This window comes from Penicillium paradoxum, assembly GCF_028828445.1.
Source record: "Penicillium paradoxum strain IBT 22861 chromosome Unknown utg000002l_segment0_segment0, whole genome shotgun sequence".
Lineage (NCBI taxonomy): Eukaryota > Fungi > Ascomycota > Eurotiomycetes > Eurotiales > Aspergillaceae > Penicillium > Penicillium paradoxum.
In genome coordinates, this window is record NW_026643180.1 from 3,295,339 (window position 1) to 3,308,136 (window position 12,798).

General features: G+C 50.6%; 1 protein-coding gene across 1 annotated transcript; it reads right to left on the bottom strand.

Moving 5' to 3' along the window:
- Positions 1 to 62: 62 nt before the first annotated feature.
- N7457_001178 (nonribosomal peptide synthase) lies at positions 63 to 12,023 on the bottom strand (the record flags this gene model as incomplete). The annotated part of the gene is made up of 7 exons (XM_057172224.1): positions 63 to 3,329; positions 3,383 to 7,195; positions 7,247 to 8,062; positions 8,113 to 10,662; positions 10,718 to 11,431; positions 11,479 to 11,969; positions 12,014 to 12,023. The coding sequence occupies 7 exons, from the start codon at positions 12,021 to 12,023 to the stop codon at positions 63 to 65; spliced, it is 11,661 nt and encodes a 3,886-aa protein (XP_057036127.1).
- Positions 12,024 to 12,798: the final 775 nt, after the last annotated feature.

Here is a 12,798-nt window from a genome sequence, read left to right on the forward strand (position 1 = left end):
TGTAATTGAATGTCACTTTATCCAACGCCTTCAAAGCAGTGCATATCGATTCTCTGCACTTCCTAATCCATGCCTTGACTTTTTTCTTGCTGGCGCATCCGCTTATTGTAGAAAAAGTAGAACCGCATGCCATCTGGTTCACCCTTGACCAGGATGTCAATCAAGGAGCCACGCGGCATCTCCGCAGCGATATCAGCAGCGAAGCTCATCTCATCAAAGTGAATCGGTTCAAAGAAGGCGTTCGCATTTTTAGAGTGCTGATAAGGCCCGGTGTAGTTGAGCATGATCTCTGCTTTCGCGTGATGCCGGAAGGCTTGCCTCCCCGAGGCGGTTAAATATCGGTAGTCAAAGTAGGGCCTGCCATTTTCAGGCACTTGTTGGCGTAAGTCCCTGAAGCCTCTGATGGCGTCTAGGATGGGTTCTTCTTTGTTGTGGCTGATGTGAAGAGGGTATAACGTGGTAAACCAACCTACCGTGTCCGATAGATCGATACTGTCATCCCATGGCTCGCGTCCATGGCCTTCATTGAAGATGGCCGGCAGGGATCGATCAGTGAACGTGGCTACAAAGGCATGTGCCACTGCTCCCAGAATTATATCGATTGGCTGGACTCTTAAGGCAGCTGATCCCTTAGAACCGAGCAGTACTTTCGTATGCTCCTGGCTCAAACCGAAGGCTTCATGAGACGCCTCGCCAGTCGTGTTCGAAGCGGTGCCTAGACCCCAGTAGGCATAGTCGGCTTCAGGAATATTGATCGGGAGGACATCTTCAGGGGTGATACTCTCAAGTCTGCCGGCCTTCAGTCGAGACCACGCCTGGAATGACGTGGAAGGTGTCTGTAGTTTCTGTTTCTGCAGTAGAATCTCCAGATCACGTAACATCACCTGCCAGGAAACCAGGTCAACCACTAGGTGGTGAGCAACGATAAAGATGGCATTCTTCGGATCATCTGAGATATCGAATAGATCAACCGCGAGAATGGGCCCCTGTTCAATGTCCAGGGATCTCTGGGTTCGCAAAATCACCTCTTTTGTTCGAGAGATGGTTTCAACACGGTGATGATTTAAACAATATGACTGGTCTGCTGTCCTGGATATAGTTTGCATCCATCCAGCGTCACTATTACGGAACTTGGCTCGCAGCATGGGATGCTGCATTATCAAACCTTCAATTGCGCCTCTCAGTTCTTCTGGAGAGATCTGGCGACATCCGATACGCCCAAAGAAGGATTGATTATAATGATTCTGTCCATTCGGCGCCAGCTCAAAGTGCGTCTGCTGGATTGGACTCAGTTCAAATGGAGTTTCAGGATCCTCTTCGAGAGGCGCGACGTAACCTGTTACCTCAGCTCGGGATGCAAGATCGGACACGGTCCGGCAACGGAGCACATCCCGAACAGTGACACGGATTCTCTCTGCACGGCACTGAGAAACGACTTGCATGGCAGTGATGCTGTCGCCACCCAAACTCAAGAAAGACCGCGAGGTTCCGATCTGATTTACTGGTTGGTGAAGGACGCGACTCCAGATTTCTCGCATCTTCTGCTCCACCGAGGTTTCCAGTGTATTAGATGCAGCAGTAGCCTCTTCCATTATGTTATGATACTCAGCGTGGTCCATGTTTTCAAAAAACTTCACCGTTCGCGCTCGATCCACAACACCGGACGCGTGAAGGGGAAGCATGTCAACGGCTGCCCACACCGTGGGAATCATATACAAGGGGAAATACTCCAGCATTGCTTCTCGAATCCGAGAAATTTCTGCTTTGATAGCGGATCCATTTTGCCCGGTCGCGTGAATTGTCTTGGGCGACAGGCCATCCCCGGTTGGTGGCTTGACCGCGGCCAAAGTCACCATGACTGTTAACTGATCTGCACAGATCCCGATCTTAGGGTCTGACAGAGCGACATTGCGAATATAATCGAAAGATCTGATGTGACTTTCAATTTTGTCGAACTGTACTTGATGACCATTCACCTTGAACAAGTCATCCTTCTGTCGAACAAGCTCAATCGTACCATCGATGGCATAGCGAACGAGATCGCCAGTTCTTAGCTGAGTGGCCAATCTAATTTGGGATAGACCATTTGGACTTCCAGACACTGCAGGGCTTGTGATAGCACAATCAACGAACTCCCGAGCCAGTGATGGGCTTGCCAGAATCAACTGTCCGACACAGCCAACGGGCGCCAGTTGCTCCTCATTCCAGGGACTCGCAATCCTGCACGGACCACCTGGGCCACCGACCGCAGGCAGTATACTATTGGGAGTCAATTTATTGATGAGAGGAAAGCCACAGGCCTGTTTCACCCAGTATCCACTGAATAAATCCAGCTTAGGAGCCCAGAGGGTAGCATTGTCCGACCCGGCAGGTTCCCCAACAAGAAGGAGTGTCTGGAGTGACGAAACCTCTTCGGGGTCCATCAATCGGGCGATAGAAGGCGAGAAACAGGCCCAGTTAACATTATGGCTTTGGATAGATGAGACAATATCAATCGACCGGTCATGTACTGCAGGCACAATGATGCATCCCCCATGGCTCAGAGTACCGAATATCTCCGTCATCGAGACATTTGATGTGTATGGAGCGAGCTGCAGGGTGCGCGTCCCTGAGTTGAGTTTCAAAGATTTACCAAGTTGGTGGATACCAGTATAGAAGGCCTGACGATCCATGTGGACTCCATCTATAATAAACGCGATGTGGTCCCTGTCGCCCGAGACCACAGGAGACTTGGTCGTCAGGCTATCGAGGAATGTCTGGCTAACCACGATTGACGCATTATCTTGTGATGGGGGTGATCCTGGACTCTCTCTCGACACCAGTGTCATCTTGACTTTTTCATACTGGCTACTGTCCTGGCCAAGCACAAAGGTCGCATCAGCGCGCAAGACAGCGAGCATGCAAACTATGCCCCAAGCTGAATTTTCCATGTGGATAGAGACAAGCTGTGCCGTCGCACCACATTCCACAAGGTATTGTGTCATCAGAGAGGAGTAGTGATCTAATTCTGCGTAGGTCAGAGTAGCATCTGGAGCGCTGATAGCCACTGAGTCGGGCCGTTCAACTGAATGGCTTCTGATTTTATCTTCGATCGAATCCGCCTCGATATTCACAGTCTTGTTCCACTCTTGAATTTGCTCGCCAGCAGAATCGTCGATTAGATTCAGGTGGTTGATTTGCGCATCAGGATTCCCGAGTACGACGTTTAACGTATGGCTGAAGAGACTGGTTACCAGAAGTGCCTGCTGCCGCGACATCTGCGCATTCCAGTAGGAAATCACCATCTGCACATCTTCATCTGAGGCCTCGACATTGACCGTCACGTCGTACTATCATGGTGTCAGCAGAATTCTTATCTGGTCATCAGCCGAGTCAAACTTACTTCCGTTGGATCATATGCTTCCACCCTCTCCATCTTAAGCTGCAGCTCGGCGTCGTCACGAATAGCCGCTCGTTGTACTGAGAGCGAAGTATTAAACAGGGGCTTTCCTCCCAAAGGTAGAGTGTGCTGTATCTCGGCCAATGAGGTATATTGATGGGGTAGATTTGCCAGGAAATCATCTTGGACTTTCTCCAGTAAATCCATCACGGACTCGGTCCCCTGGATGTCTAGTCTGCAGATGAGCATATTAATGAAAGCTCCGATGGCGTCTTGGATTCCAGGCACTGATGCATCACGACCTGATGTCAGATACCCAAAAGAGATATCATCCTGTCCCGTGTAACTCCGCAGTACAATGGCCCAGACTAGTTGAATGACATTCGAAACTGTAATTCCGGTCTCAGAGCAGAATTCTCGTAACTTGGCTGCCGACCTCGACAGCTGAACATACTCGACCTCCAGATCTCCTCGCTCCTCGCCAAGCTTCTGGCCTTGGAAGGCCGGGAAATAACATGGCTCGACTTTTGAAAGGTAGTTCTTCCAGTGAGCGTCAGTTTGCTTGAGATTCTGTTCTCTCTGGAGATAAGAGATGTAACTGCTGTAAAGCGGACCAGTCCCTCTGAGCGTATGGCTGAAAGCTTGCTCGAGATCTCGGACCAGAACGCCAATAGAGATGCCATCGACAATGGCGTGGTTGATTTCGAGTTTGCAAACCGCCTTTCTGTCTCCGATGCAGATAGACATATGGTGCAGTCTGCCTGATTGGTATTGAAAATGTTGGTGATGTTGTTTCAGTACCTCAACGGGATCCTGTGGGTCACCATTGAGACGAAGTATCTCCACGGGTTCAGCTTTCAACACAACTTGGTGGAAGGCAGAGTCACCCGACAAACTTTCCATGAACCTGGTTCGGAGAGATGGATGGCGATCGACAACGTCTTGCCATGCCTCTTTGAAACGTGCCATATCTCCTTCATCAAAAGGACCACTTCTTGGCTTCAGTTCCCACAAAAAGAAGGACTGGTAGTTGTTGCCAGTTTTGGATTGGCTGAGTAGAATTCCATTTTGCATTGGGGAACAGGGATATACATCCTCCACCATGGCGAGGGTCGTGATGCCAACCTGGGGGAGTTTCTGCGCCACAAATTGTTGGAGTTCGTCGTACGTGAAATCCATGAGAGGGAAGTCGCCAAGGGTGTACTCTCGTTTCAGGAGAATAAGTTGCTCTGCTGCCTCTTCCAAAGTCATCTTGAAGGCCTGCATCCAATCCTTGGTCTCTGCGATATAATTCATGTTCTTGTTGAAGAAGAAATGGAATTGTAACCGCCCATATTCAGCCTTTGCAGCGATATCAAAGAGTGCACTGCGAGGCACTTCAGCACCAATATCAATATACTCGCCTTCATTCAGCTCCACTGCGTGAAGTAGACCATCGGTTCGTTCCAGTTGCTGCAGTACACCCAGATAATTAAAGAGAATCTCTGGCATCCCATGATGCCCAAATGCCTGCTTGCCTTCCTCATTCAAGTACCGAGATGTGAAGTAAGACCAGCCACGATTTGGCGTTCTACGGCGCAGGTCCTTTGCTTGACGAACAGCTTCGATGATGTTCTCAACCTTGGCTAGTGTGATCGGATACATGGTGGTAAACCAGCCTACTGTCCGGGACAAATCAATGGCGGAATCCCATGGCTCGCGGCCATGGCTCTCAATGTAGATTGATGGTGTGGATCTGCCAAATTTCTGAGCGAATGAATAGCTCAAGGCGGCAATCATGATATCCAAGGGTTCCGTCCTCAGGGCTTCATGACATCCTTCCAGCAGTGCGCTTGTTGTCATCTCATCGAGAACAAATCTCTCGTGCATGACATCACCAAAAAGGTTCGGCACCCCTTCCATGCCCCAGAATGCGTAGTCGGTAGGCTGAACGTCGCCCACAAGCTTTTGTGGAGTGAGGAATTGTTTGCTGTACTCTTCTTGCAGGCGGCTCCAGGTTTGGAAGGGAAACGGCTTCTCGTCATATTGCAAGGTTCCAGAGGCTAACAGTTGCTCCAGGTCTTGTAGGATAACTCTCCACGAGACGAAGTCAATCACCAGATGGTGTGCGACGAGAGAGAGGAATTGTTTACCATTGAGATGGATAAAATCTACCGCCAACAAAGGGCCTTGTTGGAAGTCAAGGCTCTCCTGCGTCTTTAGCATCAACGGTCGCATCTCCTCCTCGTTAGAGATGTTGTACGATTTCAGGCGATAAGACTCCTCCACCTGCATTGTGATACGTTGGGTCCAGGTTTTGCCATCCTCGGAACGAGTAAACCGGGCGCGAAGCATCGAATGTTGGCGTACAATTGCTTCGATGCTCTTCTTTAAGTCCGCCACGGAAATCTCCTTGGCGACAGAGACCATGAAGCTCTGATTGTAGTGATAAGAGCCATCTACGGCGAGGTCAAAATGCATTTGCTGGATCGGTGTGAGAGCGAATGCTACATCCAGCTCTTCGTCCTTCGAGATGGTCGACTGCTGGGCGGAGTGAGTGTTGAATGCTAGCTGAGAAATGCTCTTGCATCGAAGCACGTCTTGGACTGTGACCACGATGCTCTCCGTGGCGCGACAAGTTGAGACAACTTGCATTGCAGTAATACTATCCCCTCCAAGGCTGGCAAAAGACTGGTTGATAGGCACTTTCTCAATGGGCCTGTTGAGCACTTTACTCCAGACAGCCTGGAGCTTCTTCTCTATGCCCGTCGCCGCCTGCTGAGATGGATCGCTATCATCCACGGCATTATAAATTCGACGCACGATCTCATCTGAAAGGTCGCCCTCAATCCATGCGATCACTCGCTTCCGGTCCATTTTGCCGGACGTGTTCAGCGGGAAGTGCTCGAGCACTACCCAGACTTCGGGCATCATGTAAGATGGTAAATGGTTTGCCAAGTATTCACGCACCTGGGACATCGTGATAGCCACTTCGCCCCGCTGTGCATCGCTCACCACATGGATTGTTTCTTTGTCACTAGGGGATGCGATGGATTGTAGAGACACTGCAGCGAGAAGTTTGCCTTTGAAGGGCCCCGATGCTGGCATGAAGGCCACCCCATGTTTCACCCATTCGTTGCCCCAGAGGTGAAAGTCGATCTCGCCTAATTCAATCCTCTGGCCACGTAACTTCACCTGTGACTGGATGTTCTTTCGTCGGACAAAACTGACTGAGCCATCGGCATTATATCGAGCCAGGTCCCCCGTTTTATACATTCGCCTAGGACCCAAGTCCAGTCTCTGGCTGAGTGTGAACTCTGGATTTTCGATAAACGCCTGCTCCGTCAAGTCCGGTTGATTCAGATAGCACCTAGCGAGAATCGGTCCCTCGATGATGACCTCTGCTACGGCGCCTACTGGGGCCAGGCGATCGTGGTTGTTAATTTCCGTCAGCCACATGAATGATCCGCATGCAAAGCCAAAGTTGGCCGAGCTGGAATGGGGCCGGACTCCAAAATTGGCGGACATTGTCATGGAACACTCAGCTGGTCCATAAATCAATGTCAAGTTGGTACTGTTTGAGAGCGAATCCACCGTCTCTTGCCGGATGCGTTCGCCACCGAGCGCCAACACATTCAATCCGTTGACATCTTCGGGCAGTAATAAGCTGGCTACCGTGGGAGTGAGATTAGCCCAGTTGGCCTGGAGACGTTTCATTGCTCCAGGCAGGTCGTTCATGCGCTCGTACTCGGAGGGTTTCACGATAGTGCCTCCTCGCATCAGCGTCGTGCAGTGGTCTTGAATCGCCACATCGAAGATGTAGGACGCGAATTGCAGCTAGTTCATGGTTAGTTATACACACTGCTATTTGAATTCTTAGGTACCTACCACTCTAGCGTCTCCATTCAGCTTCATGGCCGTGCCATGCGCTCTGGAGCTGGACGCAATGGCTCTGTGCTCGATCACGATACCTTTTGGGGTGCCTGTAGATCCAGATGTAAAGACGACAAAGGCCGCATTGTCAGGTCGCACTGATGTGTTTGCAGGACCATGCTTCTTCGGCAAGCTGTTGACAAATCCGGCATTTACAACGACTGATTCGGTACAAATTTCAGACAGCAACTCGGTATCTAGTCCATTCATGCCGTCCGTTAACACTGCGGGTGCCTTGATGTTGTCGATGATGCTGCGCAGTCGCCCAACGGGATGCGATGGATCTAGCATGCAGCATACGGCACCCGCCTTTAGCACTCCCAACATCGCGACAGCCGTCCAGATTGACTTTTCGAAACACAGAGGTATCATAGTCTCGGGACCTATTCCTACATCCAAACCGACCAAGTAGTGGGCCAGTCTCGATGAAAGATCGTCTAGCTGTGCGTATGAGAAGATTCCATCCCATGACTCAATGGCCGGATGATGCGGCTGTCGGTCTGCCTGATGTGTAATGAGATGGTGGATGCACTCATCCACAAGCTCAGGGTTGACTGAGTTCCACGTCGAGATCTGATTTATACTCAGTTCGCTCAGAAGGTTCACATCGCCAATCTTTTGATCTGGCAGACCTTGTGCGATCGAGCGTAGGGTCTGAGTGAAGGTGCTCGCAATATGAGTCGCCTGAATCTCGCCTACCCATGAGCTCCAGTAGTTGAATCGCACGTCGACCTTGTCACTAGAGATCCCTACATTTACCGACACTTGGTACTATGAAACATTAGAAATTGGCCAAAAGAGAGTGTCTGTCTATTCCATACCTCAGTCGGGTCGTATAGTTCCGTAATCTGAAAACTGGTGCCATCCGTGATCGTCACCTTATCTGGAACCACGCGAGAGACAGACATCGCGGTGTTAAACAGGGCCTGGCCAGATAAGCTCAGTGCGTGCTGGATGTTTGCTAGCGAGCAGTTCTGATGGGGAAGACTATCCAGGAATGTCGATTGAATCTGCAGCATCAACTGCCGCACGTCTGCCCTTTCGTCCAGATTGAGATGACAGACGAGCATGTTGATGTACGGCCCCACCGCGTGCTCCATGATGCCCTCAATCGGGGCATCTCTTCCACTCGTCAGATAACCAAAGGACACATCGTCCGACCCTGTATATGCCCGAAGGACCAGAGCCCATGCGAGCTGGAACACATTGGATAGAGTGATACCGTAGCGGCGGCAGAAGGAATGCAGTGTGGCTGCGGGGATTCCAGTGTCCACCTCAAGGCTTTGCATCCGATCGGCAGCGCTATCTGTTCCACCAAGCGAGGGGAAATGACATGGTGTCGCGTCAATTAGATAATCCTTCCAGTATTCGATGCTGTGCTCAAGTGACCCTTTGTGGATATGCGCAATATACTCGCTATAGCGCGGTGCTGCTGGCTGTAACACCAGCTCAGAAGCGTATGCCCGCCCGAGGTCTCCAAGTATGATGGGGAATGACAAGGCATCGACGATAGCGTGGCTCATTTCCAGTTTGCAGAACATCTGTCCAGAATCGTTCGTCATGATGGTCAACTGATGGAGATTGCCACTTTCGGCAACCAGTTGAGTGTCCGCGAATCCTCCAGGAAACGATGGCTCCTTCGTCTGCTGATGAATCACTGACACCTCTGAAGACTTGACCACCACCTGTGTCAATTGTGCTTCTCCGGATGGGCTTCGCACAAATCGAGTTCTCAGGATGGGGTGCCGGTCAACCACATCACTCCATGCACTTGTCAGGCGTTCGATGCTGATCGCTTGACCATGAGATGGAACGGCCTCCCAGATCACATACATCCAGTAATGACCCGAGATTCGCCCTTGACTGAGAATGATACCTTCCTGGACAGGCGAGCATAGATATAGATCTTCGACGTTGGATAAATCGGACACGCCCGCCTCTAGTAGTGCATCTTTATACGTGATGAGTTTCTCGGAGGTGAGCTCATCTCCCACAAGATCGCTGTCCTCAGACCCTTTCGCTTCCAGCGCTGCAATTGCTCTTTCTGCTAGCTCTGATACATTCTGAGCTCGCAGGATATCTTGGAAAGTCAACTTCACGCCTGCCCGTCGACACTGGGACAACACCGACATGCCCGAGATGGAGTCGCCACCGAGGCTGAGAAATGAGCGATTCCGGGGCACTCTGGCTCGAGCCAGCACCTGACCCCAGATTTGGCGCAGCAACTGCTCCATCGGGGTCTCTTGCTCATCGACGTCTTCCTCCTCGCCAAGAGCTGTAATATACGCGTATGTCTCATCGTCCATCGCCTCCAGCCACTGCACTGTTTTCTGACGGTCGGCCTTTCCGGACAAAGTGAGCGGCAGGCTCTCCAGCAGCACCCATATCTCGGGAATCATGTAGCTGGGCAGATCCCTGGACATCTGGGCTCTCATGGCGTCGACCCATTCCGCGCTTGATCTCATGTCTACTGGCTCTAAAAGTGCCAGCGGGTTCCGTTGAGATTTTATCTTGGGAAGCGGCAAGTCTTGAAGCGAAACAGTCGCAACCAAACGACGTTTGCAAGGGCCCGAGTCGGGAAATAATACAATTGACTGCTTGATTCGTGGATGGGCCAGTCGTCGCTCAACTTCTCCCATCTCGACTCGCTGTCCGCGCACTTTAATCATGAAATCCTTGCGGCCGACGAAACTGAGACTTCCGTCCGAGTTGTACGCCATCAGATCCCCGGTCTTGCAAAACCGGCCCTCCAGCTGCAGACTCGGATCGAACCAAGGTGGTCTATCGATGAACACGGCGGCCGTCTTCTCAGGGTCGTTCAGATAGCCTCGTGCAGTGACCGGCGAATGAACTAACAGCTCACCAACGACGCCAATGGGCACCAATCGGTCATGGTTGTTTGGATCGACAACCCATCCGACATCGCTATGGCCGACATTTCGCACGTCGGAGGTCTGTCCCATTTGGTCGTTGAACGCCATCAAGCCATTTTCGCTTGATGCATAGCAAAACACGACATGGATCTTTGCAACCCACGGTGCAGCCTCGAATCGGGATAGGGGCTCTCCGACGAGCACTATGGACTCAAGATACTGAATTTCGTCTGGGTTCAATTCTTTAAGCAGCGATGGTGTGAAAACTGCCCATGTGATGCGCATTTCGTTCAATGTCTCGACGAGGTTATTCCGGCGGGCCTCTTCCGACGGCAGACAGATTACGCCACCAGCAACCAAGGGCATGAAAATCTCATAAAGTGCGGGGGAGAAACTGTGGGAGGCAAATTGTAGGGACCGTGAGGCTTCAGTCGCAGGACATGCACCTTGTAGTCTCCTCAAGGCCGACGCAAACGCCGCATTCTCGACACAGATTCCCTGCGCTCGTCAGAACGTGATACATAGATAGGACATTGACTCAGCAGTGACTTACCTTTGGCCTCCCAGTGGATCCAGATGTGAATGACACATATGCGGTATTCTGAGGAGTCACAGACGATACTGGTGCCTCGCTATATTTCGGTAACATTTGGAACAACTGCTCGTCAACAACGACGAAATTATCGACAGATTGCGACATTCTCTCTGCTTGCGTTGGCGATGCTACCAGAATAGTTGCTTTCGCTTCCATGAAAATGTCTCTCAGACGCGTTATAGGACTGCTGGGATCCAGAGGCACAATCGCAGCGCCTGCTTTCCAGATTCCGAGTAATACAACCGGCACCCACACGGATTTTTCGAGTAGCACAGGGATCAGAACCTCGGGCCCAGCGCCCAAAGAGACAAGGTGGTGGGCCAAGCTGGAGGACAAGTCTCCCAGTTGCTGATAGGTGAGTTCTCCGTCCCACGCAGATACTGCGGTCTCGCGATAGCGCTGATTGAATTTCTCGCACACGAACTCATGCATACAGGAGTTCACAAGTTCCGGGCGTGTCTGATGCCACCCCCAAACTTGCGCTCGATGCGCTTCGCTGAACAGATCTTGTGCCGTGATCTCCTCGTGAGGTGAGTGGAGAATGCAAAAAACGGCTCGCTGCAGTGTGTGGATGACATTGCTGGCCTGGCCTTCGGACAACAAGACCGTCCAGAACTCAAGACTCGCGAGGATATCGGCGCCAGCATCGGTGATATGCAGCGTAATCGCATTCTACAATATTAGTCTTTTTACAAAATTCGTTTTACTGAACTGCTTACATCCAGTTGCTCCTCCTGCTGCCTCACGCCCAGACTTGTATACAACACTAACTTCGTGTGGAAAGACGTCGCTTCATCGGAGAGCCATTCGTTGCGGTGCTCCAATCCCAGGCTGTAATCTGCTGCAATGTTTCTCAGAGCTTCGGCAATGGTCAAATCTTCCCTTATCTTGACTGCAAACGGCAGTACGATGCCGCTATTCTCGTCTTCGTGCAGTCCGAGCCCATTTGTCTGGTATCCAAAAGAGACTGACTCCGTTCTCGCGTAGGACCGAAGCACCATGGCCCATGCCAGGTGAAACACGTTGATCGGAGATATCTCCTGCGACTTGCAGAATTCCCGCATCTCCAACGTCTCTATGCCCATAGGCAATTCTTTCCGTTGATTCTCTCCGTCAAGTCCATCATTCCGGGTAGGAAACTGGCATGGCTCGGTCGATGCCAGATACTTCGCCCAGTAACTTGCCTTCTCCTTCACTGCGTTTCCATTGACTGGAACGGGAACTGTTTCTATTAGTGCAGGTGCCATAACTTACTATTGTCCATCCGATATCCTTCGATAAATTGATAATGTAAAGAAGATCTTGAGTTTGAATAATCACCCAAAGAGGTCTCTCGTATTGGACTCGAAGTTCAAGCACAATGTGAAAGTCAACCAGATCCTGTACATTCACACAATAGAGCTATGCAGTGCCTATCAACATCCCTGCAATACTAACCTTATCGTGTCTTCACGTGCTAGCAGCTTGATCTGTTAGTATCAAGTCTCGTGGTGTGTGTCTCGAAAGGTCGTAAGCACTATCGGTCCATAAAGCATCTTACAATACCCGTAATGCCACACTCAATCAAGTGGAGAACAGTTCTGTCAGTTCTGATCTGTATTAACATCTTGATGAGTGCCCGGGATATTACTGGGCATGATCCGACTTGCAGAGTCAGCGTCAGCCTTGTCAGCATTTAACGCGAAGATCCACCTAGGAACACGGTCAGCGCTACTACTAGCAGCTCCTGGATGGTCAGCATAGTGAGTGACTAATTTATTTCACTGTGGCGGAACTAAATATTTCATTACCATACTTGCGTTCATTTGATTTTGGCAGTCTCGCAGAAACAATCGATCATCCTACAGTGGATGTGCCACTTTGGCCTTCAATCATATTGGTTGATCTTCTTCCCCGCCTTTCCTTCCTTGGGATTTTAGTCTGCGTAGTTTGGACACTTGAAGTTTCAGTTAAGAAGTAGGTCGAAAGATGATATGTAATTAAGTGGCCATGGTATGTAATTAGGTATCATTGAAGATGAGTCTTCGGTATGGACAACG